The sequence below is a fragment of the Zingiber officinale genome, chromosome 10A (assembly GCF_018446385.1).
Source record: "Zingiber officinale cultivar Zhangliang chromosome 10A, Zo_v1.1, whole genome shotgun sequence".
Taxonomy (NCBI): Eukaryota; Viridiplantae; Streptophyta; class Magnoliopsida; order Zingiberales; family Zingiberaceae; genus Zingiber; species Zingiber officinale.
Window position 1 is genome coordinate 60534333 of NC_056004.1, and position 22386 is coordinate 60556718.

The window sequence follows — 22386 nt, forward strand, 5'->3', positions numbered from 1 at the left end:
ATACAAAAGATAGAAATTTTCAAAAGTACCTAGAATACCTTAAATACCAAAAAATAAAAATTACAAATAATAATAATAATAATTTATGGATCCTCCTTCATCAGAATCAAACCTAATTAATTGAAACTAAACAAACTGAATTTTTTTTTAACTAACTGAACCAATAGGATTTTCTAATAAAAATTGAATAATCCAAACCAATAAAATATCGGTTATTTTGGTCCAAAATTTAATTAACCAAATGTTTTAATATTGATGGAAGATTGATTGATTAGTTAGAAATTGATAGGTTCACTTAATTATTTATTGATTAGTTTTTTATTTTGGTCTATTCCGTTTATTCAATTTATTTAGTTTAATCGAATAAAAAATTTTAAAATCAAAATCATAACAAATTAAGCGATATAATCAATTTTTTTTAAAAAAAATAAAATTTTAAAATTACCAAATCAAAATTTTAAATTCGGTTGAGTCGATCAATTTATTTGGTTTAATCAAACTTTTACTCACCTATTACCTATAGAAAAGTTGTATGTAAAAGAAAGAGAAAGAGAAAAAAATAATTTTGATAGAGAGATAAACCAAGAAAGATGTGTACTTTTTGGACATTCATAAATCTCAGTGCATGTTGAGCCATTCCAAATGCGCTTTTTAGAAAATTGTATTATTGTATGAGAGAGAAAAGAGAAAAAAAATAACATAGAAATAAAAATATAATATAATATATTTTTTAAAAAATGAAAGTGGTGTGTCTTAATCATCTTGGGGTCGCCTTTAAAAATATTATGGATTTTTATTACAAGGAAGAAATTCGTAGGTTGCCGATATGATGTTTGATTTGTTGTTTTGTTTTCTTCTGATATGAAGTTTGATTTGTTGTTTTGTTTTCTTCTTAGAGCATCCACCATGAGAGTGCCTTGAAAGCTCCCAATGTGGGCGTGACATAGTAGGAGAGAACTCCCTCATTTCCTGAAAGTTTTGGGAGTTGCTACTTTCTTTTATTTTTATTTTTTAATTAAAATAAATTTTATAATTTAAATTAAAAAATAATAAATTTTTATTTAGATCTTTTATTTTAAATAATGTAATTTATTTTTTAATTATTAATATTATTTAGTGGTAATTTATGAATTTAATTTTATTTATATATAAAGTAAAATATAATGAAAAAATAAGAGACCGGTAAAGGAATTGTTTCGAAGTTTTTTAATAGTGAAGATATATAGGTGTTTTTACTTTTGATATGATGTTGATATGACCTTGAGGGAGCTCTTGGACAGTTCTCACGACTAAGGGCACCTGCAATGAGGGATTTATAGCATGAGGCTTTATCCTATAAACCTCCCATTATAAACTCAACCCTCATTATATAGATGTGTTTATAATTTTTCTATAAATCGGTCTTAAAATCTTTGGACAGATTTATATTTAAAAAAAAAGTTGTTGATGCGGGGATAAGGAGGGTCCTACCCCGCGGAGGGTCAATGTCACGGTGGAGGTCAAAGTCAAGGTGATCAACTCCCCTATATCATCGGTGGATCGGGCAACCCGCTCGCCCAACCGGGATAAGGAAGACCTGATCCGGCATCATCACAACTTGGTAAGGTTCTGAGCTTCCGATTCTCAGAAAGACAAGTGCCAAGTATCTGCAAGTGCACACCGAGCAGCCACCCTGCTCGGTCTTATATCGATCTACAAGAATAGTGGGGCGGATGAACTACCGAGCTGCACATATACAGAAGGGTGGCCGAACGATTTTCTCGCTCGGGCAAACAGTGACTTATGGGCTAGGATAGTGGGAGCGTTGGCAGAAAGTGAGAATATGAGCCGAGCGGCTATCCCGCTCGGCCCAGTAAAAGACAATGCTATCTGGAGGTTATCTTTTGGGGAGTAAGCGCCGCTGACAAGCGACATGGTCGGCGGCTAGTTCAGACGGAATATCGTACGACGGAAGCTTCCACTGTGACGTCAGAGATATGCTCAGGTCGTTAAGGTATGGTGTCAGGAACACTTTCCTGATATATCTTTTTAGAGGAAGCTTTGAGAAGCGTGCACGCCTCGAGGAGCGTGCACGCGTGCTCCCGGAGCCCTATATAAAGGGCCTCAAGCTTCAACAAAGGTATGCTAGTTTTTACTATAGCCACACTGTTACTCTACTTTTCTCACTCCGCTTTTTTGCTCCCACACCGCCGGTGACTACCTTGAGCGTCGGAGGGGCATCGCCCGGAAACCCCTCGCTGGCTAGGCACTGATGCTGCTGTGGTTGTAGGTCCCTCTAGTTCGGAGTCCACGCACAATCAACAGGAGCGCCACGTCCCCTAGGATGCATCACCTCTACTCTCGGACAGGATCAAATTAGGCGCCGTATGTGGGAACACAACCTGCATCCGAGCCGAGAAGATGGATGATGCTGGACGACTTCACACCATGACGCTCACCCAAGAGGAGCTCAACATGCTTGTATAGGCTCGAGCACAGAAGATAGTCGAGCAGCAGCAGCAGCAAAAGGCACTAGCTGATCGACTGGCGCAGCAGGCAACATTGGCATTAGGGGGCCGAGCGGTGCACGAGGACCGACTGGAACAGCTCTCCATCTGGGGACAAAATAGAGGGTCGACCGACACCCATGGCGAGGCACCACTCGCCCCGATACCATTCCACCGGGCTCTGTTCCAAACGCCCTCGGAGATCGTGTAGGCAAATCAAGAGCGGGGGTCCTCTTCAGACGAAGCAACCGTTCGGGACGCACGGAAAGGCAAGGCACCCCGAGGTGACGCGTCTCCTGAACGGATCAAACCGCCAGTTCTCTGAAGCAATATTGCATGATCTATTGTTAAGGCACTATGATCCACTGGCGATCAGAGAGTATAACAGATCGACAGACCCGGATGATCATTTGTGTAAGTTCGACAACACGACTACACTTCACCAATACATGGATGGAGTGAAGTGCTAGGTCTTCCTCACCACATTCTCTGGATCGGCACAATGCTGGTTCAGAAGACTGCCGAACGGATCGATATGAAGCTTCAAGGATTTCCAAATGGCCTTCCTATACCATTTCGCGAGCAACAGGCGCTACCAGAAGACGAGTATCAGTTTATTTTCCTTGAAGCAAGGGTCGAGAGAAACTCTCCGAGCGTACATCCAGTGCTTCAACCAGGTAGCTATGGATATCCCCTTGGTATCATCCAAGACCATGATGAATGCCTTTACATAGGGGCAGGAATCCTCTGAACTTGGATCCCTAGACCAGTCTTGGTCCCCTTGCTCATTCATTGATTGAATGGGCTGGATCCCACCTGTTTAACAGGTGGGGTCCAGTCCACCCACCCAATGAATGAATAGGGCCTCTTCTGATCGAGAAAATTCTGGACCAAAGGATCTGGCCTCTTTACATAGGGGCTCTTCGAGGGGGATTCCTTTCGGTCGCTTATCAGAAAGCCACCCCGCGACTACGACCCACTGCTCAAAAAGGCTAATGAGTACACAAATGTGGAGGAGGCCTAGGTAGCAAGAAGGAAGGGGGCACCAGCCGAACTCTCAATGCCGACCGAACACTGACCGCCAAGCAGCCACCAACTGTCGAGGGGGCCAAGAGCCGAAGGCCGGCCACATCAGGAAACAAGGGCGTATGTTGTGCAGCATGTGGCTTCCGACCAGCCAAAGACATCGAAAGGCAAGGTATGGACGCCTATGTTTTGCTCCTTCCACCAGTCAGCATCACACAACACACGTGACTATCGCGGCCTAACGTCGATCGCCAGGCCAGCCCCGAGGGACTATTGTCGCTAATCTCCATTTCCCGATCGGTAACACGGGCATCAATCCGCTAAGCGGTGGGAAGCTGCAAGAAGATCACTCGAGCGACAACACCATCATCAATAGAGGGAAAGTGTCAATCATCCCCTAGCCTCTCGCGTGCAAAATAGGTCATCCGCTCGGGAGGAGGAAAATAGAAGCAATGCCTCTCGAGGAGAAACAAACATCATCGCTGACGGACCAACCAGCGGTGACTTTAACTGAGCTAGGAAGTCATACGCTCGATGGTTGGAGATTCATACCATAGACTGTAGCCAAGAGAAGGTGAACGGGCCCGAAATTAGCTTCGGATCCCGAGACCTTGAGGGCGTAGAAGTCCTCCACGATGACGCTCTCATCGTCCGAGCGGTAATCGCAAATTATACCATTCACCAAATTTTTGTTGACACAGGGAGCTCGGTGAACATAATCTTAAAAAAGGCTTTCGACCAGCTCCAGATCGACCAAGGTGAACTGCTGCCAATGATGACCCATTGTACGGATTCACGGGCAACGAGATTTTGCTAATCGGCCAAATCAAGTTGGCCATATCGCTCGGAGAGGAGTCGCTCAAGAGGACCAGAACCACAAATTTCATTGTGGTAGATGCTCCCTCGGCTTACAATGTCATCCTGGGACGACCGACCCTCAATGAGTTCTGAGCAGTAGTCTCAACCTACTGCTAAAAGATCAAATTCTCGGTAGATAACCGGGTCGGGGAAGTAAAAGGTGACCAGTGGGTCACTCGGTGTTGCTATGTCAAAATGGTCAAGACCGAGGCTAGGTCCGGTCAGAAGAACCCACAACTAGAGTTAGCGCTATTATTAAAAAGCTTCCTTCCCTAGTCTATGAAGAAAAAGAGGAGGTTCAAATCCATCCTTGTCGAGCGGAGACAACAACTTTCATAGCGTCTGATCTGGAAGCCAAGCAGAAGGCAGAGCTGTTCGCTTGTCTACAGTAAAACCACAATGTATTCGCATGGTCAACGCATGAGCTTCTCGGAATTTCCCTGAGCGTCGCACAACACGAACTTCACGTCCAACCGAACGCTCGGCCAGTAAATCAAAGAAAGAGAGACTTCAGTGTCGAATAAAACCTGATCATCCGGACAGAAATAGAGAAGCTGTTGTAGGCCGGACACATACGGGAAGTTCAATTCCCGAGCTGGCTCGTAAATGTCGTGCTGGTTTCCAAGCCAGACAACAAGTGGCAAGTCTGCATCGACTTCCGGGACCTCAACAAAGCATGCCCAAAGGACTTCTACCCGCTACCTATGATTGATTAGATGGTAGACTCTACTGCGGGGTGTGAGCTGATATGCATACTGGATGCATATCAAGGGTAACACCAATTGCCGCTCGCGTGGACAGACCAAGAAAAGGTCAGCTTCATTACGGCCGATGAAACGTACTGTTACAATGTTATGCCGTTCGGACTAAAGAACGCCGGAGCTACTTATCAGAGGTTGATGAATAAAGTGTTCCGACGACTGATTGGCCATAACATGGAGGTGTACTTCGACGATATATTAATCAAATCCCTCTGAGCTGTTGACCTGTGTGTCGATATCAAGGAGACCTCCAGACACTTAGGACATACGGAATCAAGTTAAATCCAAACAAGTGTCTATTCGGCGCAAAGAGCGAGTGATTCCTAGGCTATATCGTCACTGAGTGGGGCATCAAGGTAAATCCCAGCAAAGTAAAAGTACTACAAGACATGCCGCCGCCGAGAAATTTGAAGGAAGCCCAACGTCTCACCGGTCAGATAACAACACTGTCTTCGTTCATCTCCAAATCATCCGACTGGAGCTTGCCATTCTTCAAAATACTACGTCGAGCCACCAAATTCTAGTGGGACGAGGAGTGCGATCAGACATTCAGCGAACTCAAGACATACCTCAATTCTCAGCCTGTACCCCGCGGAGGGTCAGTGGCATGGTGGAGGTCAAAGTCAAGGCGATCAACTCCCCTGTATCATTGGCCGATCAGACAACTCGCTCGCTCGACCGGGATAAGGAAGACCTGATTCAACATCATCACAACTCGGCAAGGTTCCAAGCTTCCTACACTCAGAAAGACAAGTGCCAAGTATCTGCAAGCACACGCCGAGCTGCCACCCCGCTCGGCCTTATATCGATCTACAAGAACAGCGTGGCGGATGGATGACCGAGCTGAACATAAACAGAAGGGTGACCGAGTGGTTTTCCCGCTTTGCCAGACAGTGACTTATAATCCAGGACAGTGGGAGCGTAGGCAGAAAGTGAGAATCCGAACCGAGCGACTATTCTGCTCGACCTAGTAAAAGACAATGCTATCTGGAGGTTATCGTTTTGGGAGCAGGTGTTGTTGACAAGCGGTATGGTCGGCGGCTAGTTCAGACTGAAGATCGTACGGTGAAAGATTCCACTGTCACGTCAGAGATATGCTCGGGTCGTTAAGGTATTGTGTTAGGAACACTTTCCTGATATGTCTTTTCAGGGGAAGATTTGAGAAGCGTGCATGCCTCGAGGAGCGTGCACATGCTCTCTCGGAGTCCTATATAAAGGACCTTAAGCTTCAACGGAGGTATGCTAATTTTTACTGTAGCCACACTGTTATTCTACTTCTCTTACTCCCCTTCATTTGCTCTCACACCACCGGTGACTGACTTGAGCGTCGGAGGATTATCGTCGAAAAACCCCTCCCTGGCTAGGCACTGACGCTGCTGTGGTTGCAAGTTCCTCTAGTTCGGAGTCCACGCACGGTCAACAGGAGAACCACGCCCCCCAACATCCATCGCCTCGACTATCGGACAAAATTAGTTGTAAAGAGCATTTATGTTCTCTCTCTTGACTCGCACATAAGGGCAGCATGTAGTAAGGATCCGTTGCTCTATTTAATGCTTTTTTAATATATGTATTTTTAATCTTTTCTTTATTTATATTTTTTAAAATATTTGTTAACTTTTTCCAATTATTAGTTTTATATAAATAAATATATAAAATTTAAAATACTAATATAAATATTAAATTAAAATATTAATTAATATTATATATAATAAATAAAATTATATATATATATATATATATATATATATATATATATATATATATATATATATATATATATATTAACAATGGAATAGTAAAAAGAATTGTTAAATCTATTTATAATAACCTATAGATTTTTTAAAATGAGTGAGATTTTTAGTCCGATGTAACAATAATATAATAACGTATAGGACCAGAAATCCTCTGATATATTTTTAATGGATCAGATCTTGATCTACTATAGTAATTAAAAAGATTTAATAATCTCCATTAACAAGTGAGAATCATTGAATACCTTCGATCAGTATCCTCGATCCAGAAATAGATTAGACAGGACCAGAGGATTTAGTCTACATCCCTGTAAAAGTTTGACGACCCCAATGCCCTTATACTATCCGATTTCCGAACGCCTTGTTAATATTGTCAGTAGTTCTGACACGATTTAGATGATATAACGTCATGAAATTGTCCTCTTATAAATTTGTTAGGACAAAACACTTGAACAGCCTCATCGTTTTCTAGCTGGGTTCTGACAGGCTCTGCGTCCACGACTTATTATGAGTATGACAGGCTTTCATGATGGCTTAAATTTCAGACGATCAATGCACATAAGTATGCAACGGAACAACAAATCCAGTTCCCGAATCTCCCTCATAGTTAATGTAGGGGTAAGGGAAAGAGTCACAGACTCTGCTGCTTCACTTTCTCGTGATTTTTCTTTCCTTCGGAACTATTATAAAGCTCTACTCTCTCCTTCAACTTCTTCCTCAAAGCCAAAGCCAAAGCCAAAGCCAAAGCCAAAGCTTTAAGAATGGGTAATGTTGGTGAGGACAGGGGTTCAAAGAGGTGGGATAGAAGGAAACAGGAGGATGCTATAGGGTACTGGTGCGGGGAGAGTGCAGCGATGGTAGCCAACAAAAGGGTGATGGTGGTGGTAGACCAGAGTGGCAGATCCAAGCATGCTATGAAATGTGCACTGACCCATCTGGTCAACAAGGGAGACCTCCTTACCCTCCTCCATGTCGTCCCTCCTAACCCTCGCCGCTACCTCAGGAGCTCTGTAGCAGGCGCAGGCGCAGGAGCAGGACATGATATTCCCACCCTCGCAAATTCCCTCGGTGCCCTTTGCAAAGCCTGCAAACCAGAGGTTGGTGCACCAAGATTAGCTAGTCTTGTGTATATCTTCGTGTCCGTGAATCTATTGAGCTGTGTAGGTGGAGGTGGAGGCTCTGGTCATTAAGGGCCCGAAGCTGGCTGCAGTCCTGAGCCAAGTGAGGAAGCTTGAGGTGTCCGTTCTGGTGCTGAGCCAAGGAAAGCCTTCTCCACTTTGTTGCATGATCCGCAGCAGCAGCGAGGAATTCGTAGAGGAGTGCATTAGCAACGCGGAGTGCTTGACGCTGGCGGTGAGGAAGCAGAGCAGGGGAGTCGGTGGGTACTTGCTCAGCTCAAGGTGGCACAAGAACTTCTGGCTGTTGGCCTAACCTGAACAACGTACGTACCACCTGTAATCATCTCGATCTTCTAGACTCCAGAGTTGGGATGGAGCATGTCATGATAAATCGAAGTCTTGTAAAGCGAAAAATTCCTCACATAAACTAATCTGATCCATCAGAACGTTTAATCTCAGTTGAGTTCCCCTCAATGTATCAGATCAAGTTGTCTTTTTCATTTTTTTAGCGGTTTATCAAATCACACACTCAGCTTTCGTAAATATTTAATTGCACATAATACTTATAATTTTGGCAATGTATTAAAGAGCGTACGCAGTTTTGTCTTTTCCTCAAAATGCCAGGCGTTCTAGAAATATTTAAATCGCACAGCCTGTTGTGTGTGAAAGTTTTAATTTATCCTTTCAAAGTAAAAAAAGCAACTTACGTCCGAAGCAAACGCGATTAGTGGCAAATGGTGCAGATAAATTTCTAGTGAATGGTCTAGGTAATTTTCTAGCCAATGGTTAACCTATGGTGTGCAAAAAATGTTGAACAGGGGAGGCTATAAACGTTGGATTGGTGGGAAATAATTTTTTATGAACAGTAGAGGTTCTTGTCATAAAAAATATGGAATATAGCATAAGTAGAAAATCATCGCTCCAGTTTAGTATTCTATTGCTTTTAGGGGACTTTGCAGGTTATTGTACAAGGAAAAGAAAAGTTAATTGGAGAAAACCTAATAAATCCAGCTCCGATGTAGGTTATTCTTTGACAAACAATGTAATGTATAGCTCCGATGATATTCATGCGGTAGTTGCTCTTGAAATTGAAAGTGACAAAACCTAACTTTAGACAGCGACTTTGCTAGTTGTCTGTTATTGGATTTTAGAACGGTTAAGGGAGGTATAAGCAAGTGTATCGCAAGGTTCAAAAAGTTCAAGTATTTGTAAAATACTTTGAACTAACCTTTTAGTGATATTGTTGTTGGATTTTTCAGGCCCTGATAATCGCGTTTTCGCATCGCGGAAACTCCGAAAGCCTCAGCCATCGGATCCGTGTAAAGAAAAAATAAAATAAAATACGAGTACGAGTTTACAAACTCTAGATCTATACTAGATAAGAGTATTACCCTTGATGCGATGCCCTTCGCTATCCCGCTAGTCCAACGGCTTGTCGGATCTCAAAATTGTCAACGTAGACAATCCTCTACATGTATCCACACGAACATATTAGATGGAGAAGGACCAAACAAAGGTGTGCTAGCACCTAGGGTGTTCGGCCAAGATAGGAGAGGGAGAGCAAGAAGAGAGAGCTCAAGGAGGAAGAAGAGTGGATTAGCCTTTTTATGAGAAAAAATGAATTCCATTCATTTTTGTGTGTGGCCGGCCACAATTGTAACTCCATTACAATTAATGTGGCCGGCCACATTAAATGGAATGGAGGTTTGTAACCTCCATGATATGACACACACTTAAGTAACCATGATGATGTGGAGCATCATCATTGGTCCACATCTTGCCAACTCACTAATGATATGACATATAGTCAAGTCAAACTTGACTCTTCCTCTTCCTCTTCCTCTCATGTCAAGTCAAACTTGACTTAATCTCTCTCATGATTGATCTAATCCAACCATTTAATTCAAGCCAATTTAATATAATGAATCTAATTCATTTAATTAAATTGATTCAATGAGTCATAATCTAAATTAGACTCATTGAACACATGAATCAACTTGAATCCAACTCAATTAGCCCAATTAGGATTACTCTTAATCCAATTTGATTCATCAAATGAATCTAATCCTTAATCATATGAACCTAATTTTCATCTAATTGTCCTTAGTGTGTGACCCTATAGGCTCTTGTAACGTTGGCAATGCCCCTAAACCCATTTAGGAGCATAAGTAATGAGCGGTATCTAGCAACACATCATTACTACCCAAGTTACAAGAATGTTGATATCCAACATCACCTTGTGACTACTAATTGTGACTCCTCACAATATATGACAAGTGTTCTTCTATCCTAGACATCTAGATTGATCAATGTAAGGTATAGACTATGTCATCTTCTGATCAAACTAAATCTTGAACTCCAAGTAGACTCACTAAATCAAATGAGCTCAATATCTCATATTGACTCATTTGGGCATGACCATGCACTTCGTGGTCTCACTCTATCAAGAATATCGATGTCTCTCCCGTCATATAGGAGGGATAGATACCATCTACATCACTCACATCCCTCTGCATAATTCGTTACATACCCAGTAATCGCCTTTATAGTCCACCCAGTTACGGGTGACATTTGACGAAACCAAAATACATAACTCCTTATGTAGGGAACCATGGTGACTTCAGGTCTAAGGACTAATAGTCATACTAATAGCCACATGAGAAAGTATATGACACTTATATAACGATCCATGATACTTTATCATGGCGAGTCATTCAGTATACATTCTCCAATGCATACCCATGTGTCAACTTGATATCTCTATATCCATGACTTGTGAGATCAAGTCATCGAGTTGACTTACATGCTAGTCTTATTGCATTAACATTGTCCCTGAATGTTAATACTCGACTAGGAATGATTAAGAGTAGTGTTCCCTATATCATCTCACTATCGGTTCAGCTAACCGATTGATATAGGTGAGAACCTTCTACTCAAGGACGCTATTATACTTAGTTTATTTGGCACCAATACAAGTAAGTATAATAACTAAAACAATAAATGCCTTTATTTATATATAAGAATATGATACAACAAGTCCGTAATACAATCATCAAATGATTGGCTCTAGGACTCTAACTAACAATCTTCCACTAGCACTAGTGCCAATCAGTGTAGTCTCTAAGCCCCAATGACCTAGTGTGACCATCATGCTTCCTCTGTGCCAAAGCCTTGGTCAAGGGATCTGCGATGTTAGCCTCTGTATGTACTCTACATATCTTAACATCTCCTCTCTCGATAATCTCTCGAATGAGATGGAAGCGCCGTAGTATGTGTTTGGTCCGCTGGTGTGAGCGAGGTTCCTTCATGAGGAGCCTATGCCTATAGCGAAAGAGTCTATTCGCTGTGAAGAGGTCCAATTGTATCCTGACCGCCCAGAGACTCTCACTCGCATAGTTGGAGAGCTACCTCCTAAGCTGAAAGGAGACTTGGTCCGGTGTTTGAATCACAATAGAGATGTCTTCGCCTTCTACCAAGAATTACTATTAGTCAAACCTGAAGTAGCAGATCACAAGATAGCATCTCTTGCCTAACCCGCCTTTACAGCTAGCTCATCATTACCTCCATATATCAAAAATATTCTTTAGTCCTTCTTAAGTACATAAGAATATTCTTGACCGCTATCCGGACTTTCACCGGATCCGACTGGTATCTGCTTGTCATGCTCAAAGCATACGAGACATCAGGTCGAGTACATAGCATGGCGTACATGATAGACCCTATGGCTGAGGCATAAGGGATCTGATCCATGCGGTCTCTCTCCTCTCTAGAAGAGGGACCTTGAGTTTTCGAAAGACTCACATCATATGACATCGGCAGAAATTCCTTCTTGGAGTTCTGCATGGCAAACCGAAGGAGTACCTTGTCAATATATGTACTCTGACTTAGGCCAAGCAATCTCTTAGATCTATCTCTATAGATCTGTATCCCTAGAATGCGGGATGTCTCACCTAAGTCCTTCATTGAGAAGCAACTCCCTAGCCAGGTCTTGACAGACTGAAGAATAGGGATGTCCTTCCCAATGAGCAGTATGTCATCCACATACAATATGAGGAAGACAACACTATCCCCTACAACCTTCTTGTAGACACAAGGCTCATCTTCGTTCTTGATGAAACCAAACTGTTTGATTGCATCATTGAATCGAAGATTCCAGCTCCGAGAAGCTTGCTTTAGTCCATAAATGGACCTATGCAGCTTGCATACTCTGTTAGTATGCTGTGGATCTACAAAACCCTCAGGTTGTGTCATGTACACATCCTCGAGTAGGTTTCCATTCAGAAACACGATTTTGACATCCATCTGCCATATCTCATAGTCATGGTAAGCTGCAATAGCAAGCATGATCCGAATGGACTTAAACATCGCTACTGGAGAAAAGGTTTCATCATAGTCAATACCATGAATCTGCTTGAAACCTTTAGCTACCAAGCGACCCTTATAGATAAGTCCATCCATGTCAGTCTTTCTCTTAAAGACCCACTTACACCCAATGGGTTTTACCCCTTCAGGTGGATCAACCAAAGTCCATACTTGGTTGGTGTACATGGATTCCATCTCGGATCTCATGGCCTCTAGCTATTTCTCAGAATCTGGTCTCATCACAGCTTCCTGATAGGTGGTAGGCTCATCCTCTGTGAGCACAACATCATCATGGTCAGACAAGAGAAATGAGTATCTCTCAGGCTGACGACGTACCCTATCAGACGAAGAGGAATGTCTACTTGAACTGGTTGTTGTTCCTCAACTCCTTGTGGAACAACATCATCCACAACACTTTGTGGTTCCAGTTCAACTTCCATCGAGGCTTCAGTGCTATTGTTCGCATCTTGAACTTCTTCAAGATTGAACATGCTCCCACTAGTCTTTCTAGAAACAAAGTCCCTTTCTAGAAAGACCCCAGTCTTTGCCATAACTACCTTGTGCTAACTGGGAATGTAGAAGTAATATCCCTTAGTTTCCTTGAGATATCCAATAAAGTAGCGCTTGTCGGATTTGGGTCCTAACTTGTCTGAGACTTGACGTCGAACGTAAGCCTCACTGCCCCAAATCCTTATGAAAGACACCTGGTGTCACACCCCGATGAAGTCCCTGTCCGAAGAAATTTCGACAGCACCTCCCCTGTACGGGTGACAATCTGAAGCATTTCTACAGACACAATATACATCAGCCACATGCGGCTGGAATATATACACAACCATGCAGTTAATAATCTCAGCCTACACGGCTGGACAAGTATAACAACAACCACGCAGTTATATATATTTTAAACAGCCCACTCGGCTGAAATCAAAACCAATACAGTGGAAAAACATAAAATACTAGCCCATACCAAACCAAATAAATCACTGCTAGCCGGCTAGGCTTACACCACACAACAACACAACACAACAATATAACAATTCCAGCAATAAAATCGGAACACAAAGCTAAATACACCAATTATAAATACCGAAGTAAAAGTACACAAACGCATAGACATGTCTTCTGATGTGATGTGGGGGCCGGCAGCCAGGATACTCCAAGCGTCTCCATAAACAACCTAGTACCTAAAAAAGATAGTGTCCACGGGGTGAGTTCAACAACTCAGCAGATACCTAGTTGACATGTATACTAAACTATAACAAATAGTAATAACTATGGAGTACAGTCTCGTGAACAAAAGAAGGTAATGCATAATGGAAGAGGGCTGAAGAGAACCGTACTCACCAGGTCCACCTATCGTAAAAATCGTCGTCCGGATCGAAAGTGTCATAAATCCTGATGCATGTCAAACATATGCATCCATCCAAATGCAGCATATAAGTGCAGCAGAACACAAGCAATAAATGCATAAGTGCATATGATGTCAATGATGCGTCGGTCACCCCCGACGACCACTCACACAATGGTGAGACCGGAGTAGGGGTGAAGACAACAAGAGACTCTACCATCACTACACACGATGGTGGTGATCGTGGGGAATGGATCTACGGAGTACTCCCTCCGACCCCAAATCATAAATGGGGAGCTTAATGCTCTCATCTCCCATACACAATGACGGGAGGTATCTCCCTACCACACGAGTCACCGACCAACGGAGCCAACGAGTCCACCGTCTCGGCTATCACGCTACACTAAATGCCGGCGAGCCAAACAGCGGAGTGAACTGTCGCCGACTACCAAGAGTCACCGACCAACGAACGTGAAAGAACACACACACCTACCTGATATACCACTAATCCATGAGTGGTGGTGTGTGCAGTACATGTAACTGGCGATGTGCTCAACCATAGTGGAGCCGACAATCGCGCAGCATGCAATCATGATGCATGACACTAAGCATAACAATAAACTGATCAGCATAACCATATCCATATATATATAATGAGTACCGTAATATCGATGGTCAAATACGAAGATCTAAAGTGCACAGGTCAGATAGGATATCAAAAAAAAACCTAGGTCATGAACATAACAAGCATGGTATGTCACTACCTCTCTGAGCATATATATATATAATCATGTGGGTACTAGCATAAAATGCATATCAGGTGAGCAAACAAGCATGTAACAGGTATCCGGTAGTGACGTACCGAAACAAGGACGAACATAATTATTACTAAAGGCTATAACCTACTAGACATATCAACATGACATATCAAAAAGATAAGTCAAGGTACCCGCCTTTATACGTAGTCTGTATCGCAATAAATCTCGTATCAAAACATCTGTTTCCAAACAAAGTCCTACAAACACATAACGCATAGTACACTAGGTCAAATATGGACTAGTGAGCTAAATCTATCATGAACCAAATAGTTAACTTTACTCTAATCTGATTAGGAATCCATTCTCGTTAATCCAATTAAATTAAACTCAATCCATGAACCCTTATCATCCTACAAACTCACCAAATTTTGTCGTTGCTAATGGTGGCTCACGACTGAAAGGGTTTCACCATCAAAAGATGATCCACTTCTACCCACTCTTTTCTTGCTGACATAATAATGCCGAATTAACCAATCCAAACTATCATTTCATAAATGCAATGAAATTCTACACATTTCTTACCCCAATCCAAATATGTAGCCATTGTTGATGCTAGAACAAGGGAAATTGCTGGTTGGAGTGGCTGTCGGAACCCAGAACACCCCATAGCATAGAACCTCACTGTTGGAATCTACCTCAACAATCAGATCAAGTAAGGGAATCAAGAAATTCAACAAGATAATCTATCTCTATTCAATTTCCAGCAATAATTCTGCACACTACCTCTTCTCCAATCTTATTACCTAAATCCACAAGCAAAGGCAAGAAGGTGCAACATTTGATCAGGAGGAAAAAGGAATGAAACTGATCCACCCCATTCCCTAAACCAGAACAAGAAGGATTAATGTAGAACAGAGCCCAATCAACCGAAATCCGGCAACACCTTACCTTAAGGATCGATGCTAGGGCACGGAAGGTGAAGCCTGCTGTGGCCCCGTGCCGGCGATGAAGAGTCTCGGCGCCAGGCGGTGGCTCGGCTTCACAGAGAAGAGGAAGAAGTAGGGACCTCGGCTGGCGACGGCGACTACTGAAATCTAGGGCTCGGCTCGAAGAAGGTCGGTGCTCGGGTGGAGAAGAAGAAGAAGAGAGGAAATGGTGGCTCTCGTCACCGGCGGCCTGACTTTGGGTAGAGAAGACAGTGAGATCGGGAGAAGGTTTGGGGAGGAAGAAGATGAGAAGAGGGGAGAAGAGCTTCCATGGGTGTTTAGGGCTCGGTGCAGATGAAGAAGAGGTGTGTGGGTTTCGGTGGTGAGGAAAATGAAAAACGGCGTTTAGGGGAAGAAATAAAAGAATTTAAATAAATAAACTTTTCCTCTCTTAAATGGGGTAGTCTAAACAGGCTTTCCCGGGGCCCCGTTTTCATCCCCGTAAACTTATCCATATGAACCCCGAAAAATTCTCGAAAAATTTCTAAAAATTCTGGAAAATTCACTTATCCTTATTCGCCATTTTTCCGGTATTTTACATTCTCCCCCACTAATAAAAATTTGGTCCTCCAAATTTCCTTATCTACCATCAGTAAATACTAACAACAGGCAAAGAGTATAGATACTGAACGACAAATTTAACCACATACCTCATGTGAACATAAGGGGGTATCGAGCTCGAATAGTATCCTCGAGCTCCCAAGTAGCCTCCTCGTCCGTATGATGCTGCCATCCGACTTTAACCAGCCAGATAGTCTTGTTCCGCAACTGACGCTCTTTCCGATCTAGAATCCGTACCGGAATCTCCTCATAAGTGACGTCAAGCTGAAACGGAACTGGGATATCTATCAGTACATGTGTCGGGCCGGGTATGTATCTCCTCGGCATAGATACGTGGAATACGTCGTGTACTCCTGCCAGAGACGGTGGTGGTGCCAACCGGTAAACTACCGCTCCAATCCTTTCCGAGATCTTGAAAGGTACAATGTATCGCGGAGCTAGCTTACCTCTGAAACCAAATCTCTTCATCCCCTTCGTGGGTGAACTCGCAGAAATACCTGGTCGCAAATGGAGAACTCTAAGAGTCTGAGTCTCCGATCAGCATAACTCCTCTGGCGGTCCTGCGCCTCAATGTCTAACTCGGAGAAACCTTGAATCAAGTCCATGACCACAACTCGGTGGCAAGCTAAAGTCCCTCTGGACTTCCGGCTAAGTGCATCGGCAACCACATTAGCTTTCCTCGGGTGATAGCTAAGGGTACAATCGTAATCCTTCAGGAACTCCATCCATCTCCTCTGTCAGAGATTTAGTTCCTTCTGGGTGAAAATATATTTGAGACTCTTATATTAAGTAAGAATCTCAAATTTAATGCTGTATAAATGATGTTGCCAAATCTTCAAAGCAATGATAATGGCGGCTAACCCCAGATCATGAACTGGGTAGTTCTTCTCATGCTCCTTCAACTGTCGAGAAGCATAGGAGACTACCCTGCCGTGCTGCATCAAAACAGCGTCCAAACCTTGAAGAGAAGCGTCGGTGTAGAGTACAAATCTGTCATCTCCAGAAGGTAAAACCAAAAATCGGAGCCGACACTAGTCTCCGCTTCAGCTCCTAGAAGCTGGTCTTACAATCCTCAGTCCAAGTGAACTTCACGCCTTTCCTGGTTAGGCGTGTAAGTAGCATAGCAATCCGAGAGAAACCCTCAACGTATCTCCGGAAATATCGAGCCAAACAAGAAAGTTGCGAGCCTCCTCTATAGACTTCGTCTACTCCCAATGGTAACAACCTCTATCTCCTGTGGAACCACGGTATATTTCTACTGGTGACCGTGTGTCTCAAACATCTCACAGAAGATAACCCAAAATATGCACTACTGATCTTCACATATAGACGTTTCCGTCAAAACATCTCTAGAACTATACGAAGATGGTGTACGTGATACACCTCAGATCAGGAATAAAACACCACGTCGTCAATAACGATAACGAATTCTGATCCAATATCCTAGGGATACCCAAATCATCGAGTCCATGAAAACATCTAAGGCTCCGCAAGCCCTAATGGCAAAACCAAGACACATAATGTCTATATCACAGACATTCCTAACGCTAAGATTCCCGACAACAAGTCAGAAATCTTATCACCAACGATATAAATCACCAAGAATAGATCCCTAGTGTGAGAGCAACGCTCCATCACAGAAAATACCACATATGTGGGAGCAACGCTCTACCACAAGAAATCCTCAATATGTAGGAGCAACGCTCCACCACAAATAATCCGAAATATGTATCTGCAATAAATATGGAAGCAATGCTCCGCTACAAGCAATCCACAATATGTGAGAGCTACGCTCCACCACAAACAACCCAAAATATATAGGAGCAACGCTCCACCATAAACCAACAATAATATGTGGGAGTTACGCTCCACCACAAACGATCCATCAGTGCTCAGGACACCTAACTATCTAGCTAGAGACTGCATGAGGTCACTCTATCACAGATCACTGTGGCAGCCAAGGGTATAACACCCTAATAAGCAAATCAAATCCATAGTCAACTCTATCATCATCCTAGTGGGTCGGTCACCCACTAATAAGAAAATTAGTTGACAAGGTAATACAACAAATATCATAATGTAGACTTTTAACATTTTACATTCTACATAGGTAGAATCATCAACTATACATCTGGCACACTTGCTCACACAACCTATGTATGATCGACATAATCCTCCAATTTGTACACACTACACATACTCACAACATAGGTGTAATTCATCGTGATACCTCCAACAATGCATACCAAACCCGTGTGCATATATCAACATAGGTATAATCAACAATACACCTCAAACAACACTCACATGACATATATACACCTATACCAAGAGTATAATCAACGTAATACTTCCAACAAATCATAATCGACATGAGTATACACTCAGAACAATCATATAATAAACAAGATACCTTAAATATTACACCGAACACATCTGCACATATCACAACTCAGATTAAGTCGATAAAATACCTCCAATAAATCAATCAGATCACTTAGGTATAATCTACTAGAAACCCACAATAATCATCATCTGGACAAATATTCACCCACTACATGCAATTTTGACCGTCTATCATAGAACTCCTACAACACATAATAATCAAGTGTATAAACTACACAGGTATGCATAATCAACATATTTAATCCAATCTACCACACAAACCCTATGCTACCTACTCTCATGGTTTAGAGGTATAACTAAATAAAATCTAACATAAAGATCATACAGGAAAACGCAATCATAGCCAATCCAACTAGGTACATACAGTCTAAAATTTAAAGTCCACATGAAATAAGATACATCGATCCTCAATAGACTGACCAAGACGACAATGGTATACGACTAATAAATCTATATTGTGAAATGTGCAATGTTTCCATCTCCAAACTTGGTCCATTCCACGAATATACAAATTATTGGAACTCATCAATACTACAAAGGTAGCTACACAACTCAAGCAGATGGAAATAGAAGATAACTGAGGTTCAATAAGATACAACATCACCAAGACTACATGATTACACTATTATCTATGGTGATCAATCATACTCCATAATTAAAACAATTGTAACTTTAATCATTAATTCAACTTCAAATCTGAATAACTTATCGTCAAACAAAACCTTGACTCATTCTTTAGGCACATCAATTAACACGTGAATCCAAAGTTCTTTCAATATCCACAATTTAATCTCATAAAAAAAAAAGATCATTTACAAGTTCAAAATGAATATCATTAAAGTTTAGTATCAAAACACTATTATAGTCCTAGAATCCAAGACTCACCTTGCAATCAGCAAAACGTATCAATCAATACATGATCCCATCATTACCTCTCATATCCACCTTAGTCTCAATCAGTTCTTGAAATAAAATAGTTAACCAACATGATCATTTTAATGTCATCAACCTCAATTGCTTGTCACTAAAACAAATTGTCCATCTACACCATCAATGTCATCTATGCACTCAAAATACCAAATTCAATCCAATCAACCTATAACATCAATACTTATGGTCATACTCCCCACTCAAATCTCGCCTCTTAATTTAATGACCAAAACTCCACTAATCATATACAAAGATAGAAGAACTATCACAATGCTACAACATCCAACCATTATGAAAACTAGCTGCTACAAAGAAATAGGATAAGAGTTAAACCTTAATTGATTGGCTCAATTACGAAGATAATCAACTCAATGGAAACCACCATTGTTGCTCTAAGATTCAAACGATTACACAATAACACACCATTTAAAACAATGCAACCACAATTAACTTACCAAATACAAGTGTCCTGTTAAGGGGATGCACTGCAATTCTTTTAAATCATTTTAAATATGTTGTGTATAATTGTTTTGGTCTCTCTATATAGTCTACCTTTATACTCCAAATCCAGATGATTCAAGTTGTTCATCTGCAGAATCTATCAAACGTGTTCATGCAATGTTAACTATGTTCTCACATTATACCATTTAGAGCCTACTTCACTCAATCATCAAAGCACAGTCGTGACCTATTGATGAGCATGAAATATATAATTCATATTTTTACTACAATGTTGAGTATACTCACAAAGCAATTGTTCAGCAATGTGGTGTATAGCTTCAACCAACTCAACACTTTAGGAAAACCAATCATTTAGGATATTCCAATTCTTTGGACAACAGTGTACTAAATTAATAAACTTATAATGAGGTTCTTTTAAAAATCCCTTGAATCAATGTTTATCAATAAATTAAATTATGTGAAACAATCTTAGTTCATTATTTTGTTGTTCCTTACAAGATCTACTAACTACGCTAATATAGCTTTTGCATCCTTGAGATTGTAATCCATGATCTCCAATAGGTATGGTTGACCTAACACATGATATACATGCTACAAATGACTAAACAAGTACCAATAGAAGTATGTGATAATAGTAAACAAAACATACCTCCTATAGCTTGGAGATGTCCTGTCGCTGCCAAGTCCCAAAACCCGAAAAGTCACATCGAAAGACTAAAACATGAAATCCGAAACACGAGAAATAAGACTCATAAACCGAACTCTGATACCAAATAAATTGGTATCAGATAAATCTCGAAAATCCAGAACATATAGCAAGTATCGTATACCTGCTCTGATACCACTAAATTGTCACGCCCCGAGGAAGTCCCTGTCCGAAGAAATTTCGGCAGCACCTCCCCTGTACGGGTGACAATCTGAAGCATTTCTACAGACACAATATACATCAGCCACATGCGGCTGAAATATATACACAACCATGCAGTTAATAATCTCAGCCTACACGGCTGGACAAGTATAACAACAACCACGCAGTTATATATATTTTAAACAGCCCACTCGGCTGAAATCAAAACCAATACAGCGGAAAAACAAAAAATACTAGCCCATACCAAACCAAATAAATCACTGCTAGCCGGCTAGGCTTACACCACACAACAACAAAACACAACAATATAACAATTCCAGCAATAAAATCGGAACACAAAGCTAAATACACCAATTATAAATACTGAAGTAAAAGTACACAAACGCGTAGACATGTCTTCTAATGTGATGTGGGGACCGGCAGCCAGGATACTCCAAGCGTCTCCATAAACAACCTAGAACCTGAAAAAGATAGTGTCCACGGGGTGAGTTCAACAACTCAGCAGATAACTAGTTGACATGTATAGTAAACTATAACAAATAGTAATAACTATGGAGTACAGTCTCGTGAACAAAAGAAGGTAATGCATAATGGAAGAGGGTTGAAGAGAACTGTACTCACCAGGTCCACCTATCAGAAAAATCATGTCGTCAGACCGAAAGTGTCATAAATCCTGTATGCATGTCAAACATATGCATCTATCCAAATGCAGCATATAAGTGCAGCAAACACAAGCAATAAATGCATAAGTGCATATGATGCCAATGATGCATCTTGGTCACCCCTGACGCCAGTCAGTTACCTCACACACAATGGTGAGACCGAGTGGGTAGGGCTGTGACAACCGTGCACTCTACCATCACTACATCTGATGAGTAACTGAGTGGACGGAATGTTGTCGGAGTACTCCTGTCCTCTCACCCCAAATCATAAATGGGGGAGCTCAATGCTCTCATCTCCCGGTACACAATGACGGGGAGGTATCTCTGCCGGCTACCACGCTGAGTCACCTGACCAACGGAGCCAAACAGAGTCCATCGTCTGTCGGCTATCACGCTGCTACACTAAATGACAGCGGAGCCAAATAGAGCGGAACTGTCTGCCGGCTACCACGCTGAGTCACCTGACCAACGGAGCCAAACAGCAGAACCGCCACACACCTGTCTGATATACCACTAATTCATGAGTGGTGGTGTGTGCAGTACATGTAACTGGCGATGCGCTCAACCATAGTGGAGCCGACAATCGCACAGCATGCAATCATGATGCATGACACTAAGCATAACAATAAACTGATCAGCATAACCATATCCATATATATATAATGAGTACCGTAATATCGATGGTCAAATACGAAGATCTAAAGTGCACAGGTCAGATAGGATATCAAAAAAAAACCTAGGTCATGAACATAACAAGCATGGTATGTCACTACCTCTCTGAGCATATATATATATATATATATATATATAATCATGTGGGTACTAGCATAAAATGCATATCAGGTGAGCAAACAAGCATATAACAGGTATCCGGTAGTGACGTACCGAAACAAGGACGAACATAATTATTACTAAAGGCTATAACCTACTAGACATATCAACATGACAGATAAAAAAGATAACTCAAGGTACCCACCTTTATACGTAGTCTGTATCGCAATAAATCTCGTATCAAAACATCTATCTCCAAACAAAGTCCT

At 41.7% G+C, this 22386-nt stretch overlaps 1 protein-coding gene across 1 annotated transcript; it reads left to right on the forward strand.

Moving 5' to 3' along the window:
- The first annotated feature begins 7616 nt into the window (after positions 1–7616).
- Positions 7617–8569, forward strand: LOC122027875. The gene is made up of 2 exons (XM_042586892.1): positions 7617–7979; positions 8047–8569. Exons 1-2 carry the CDS (start codon positions 7644–7646, stop codon positions 8311–8313), a joined length of 603 nt encoding a protein of 200 aa, XP_042442826.1. The 5' UTR covers positions 7617–7643; the 3' UTR covers positions 8314–8569.
- The last annotated feature ends 13817 nt before the right edge of the window (positions 8570–22386 follow it).

Excerpts from the sequence above, each read along its gene's own strand:
- LOC122027875 (XM_042586892.1), top strand. The coding sequence starts at position 7,644 with ATGGGTAATGTTGGTGAGGACAGGGGTTCAAAGAGGTGGGATAGAAGG. Across the intron at positions 7,980-8,046 it reads GCAAAGCCTGCAAACCAGAG|GTGGAGGTGGAGGCTCTGGT; the intron begins GTTGGTGCACCA and ends TGAGCTGTGTAG.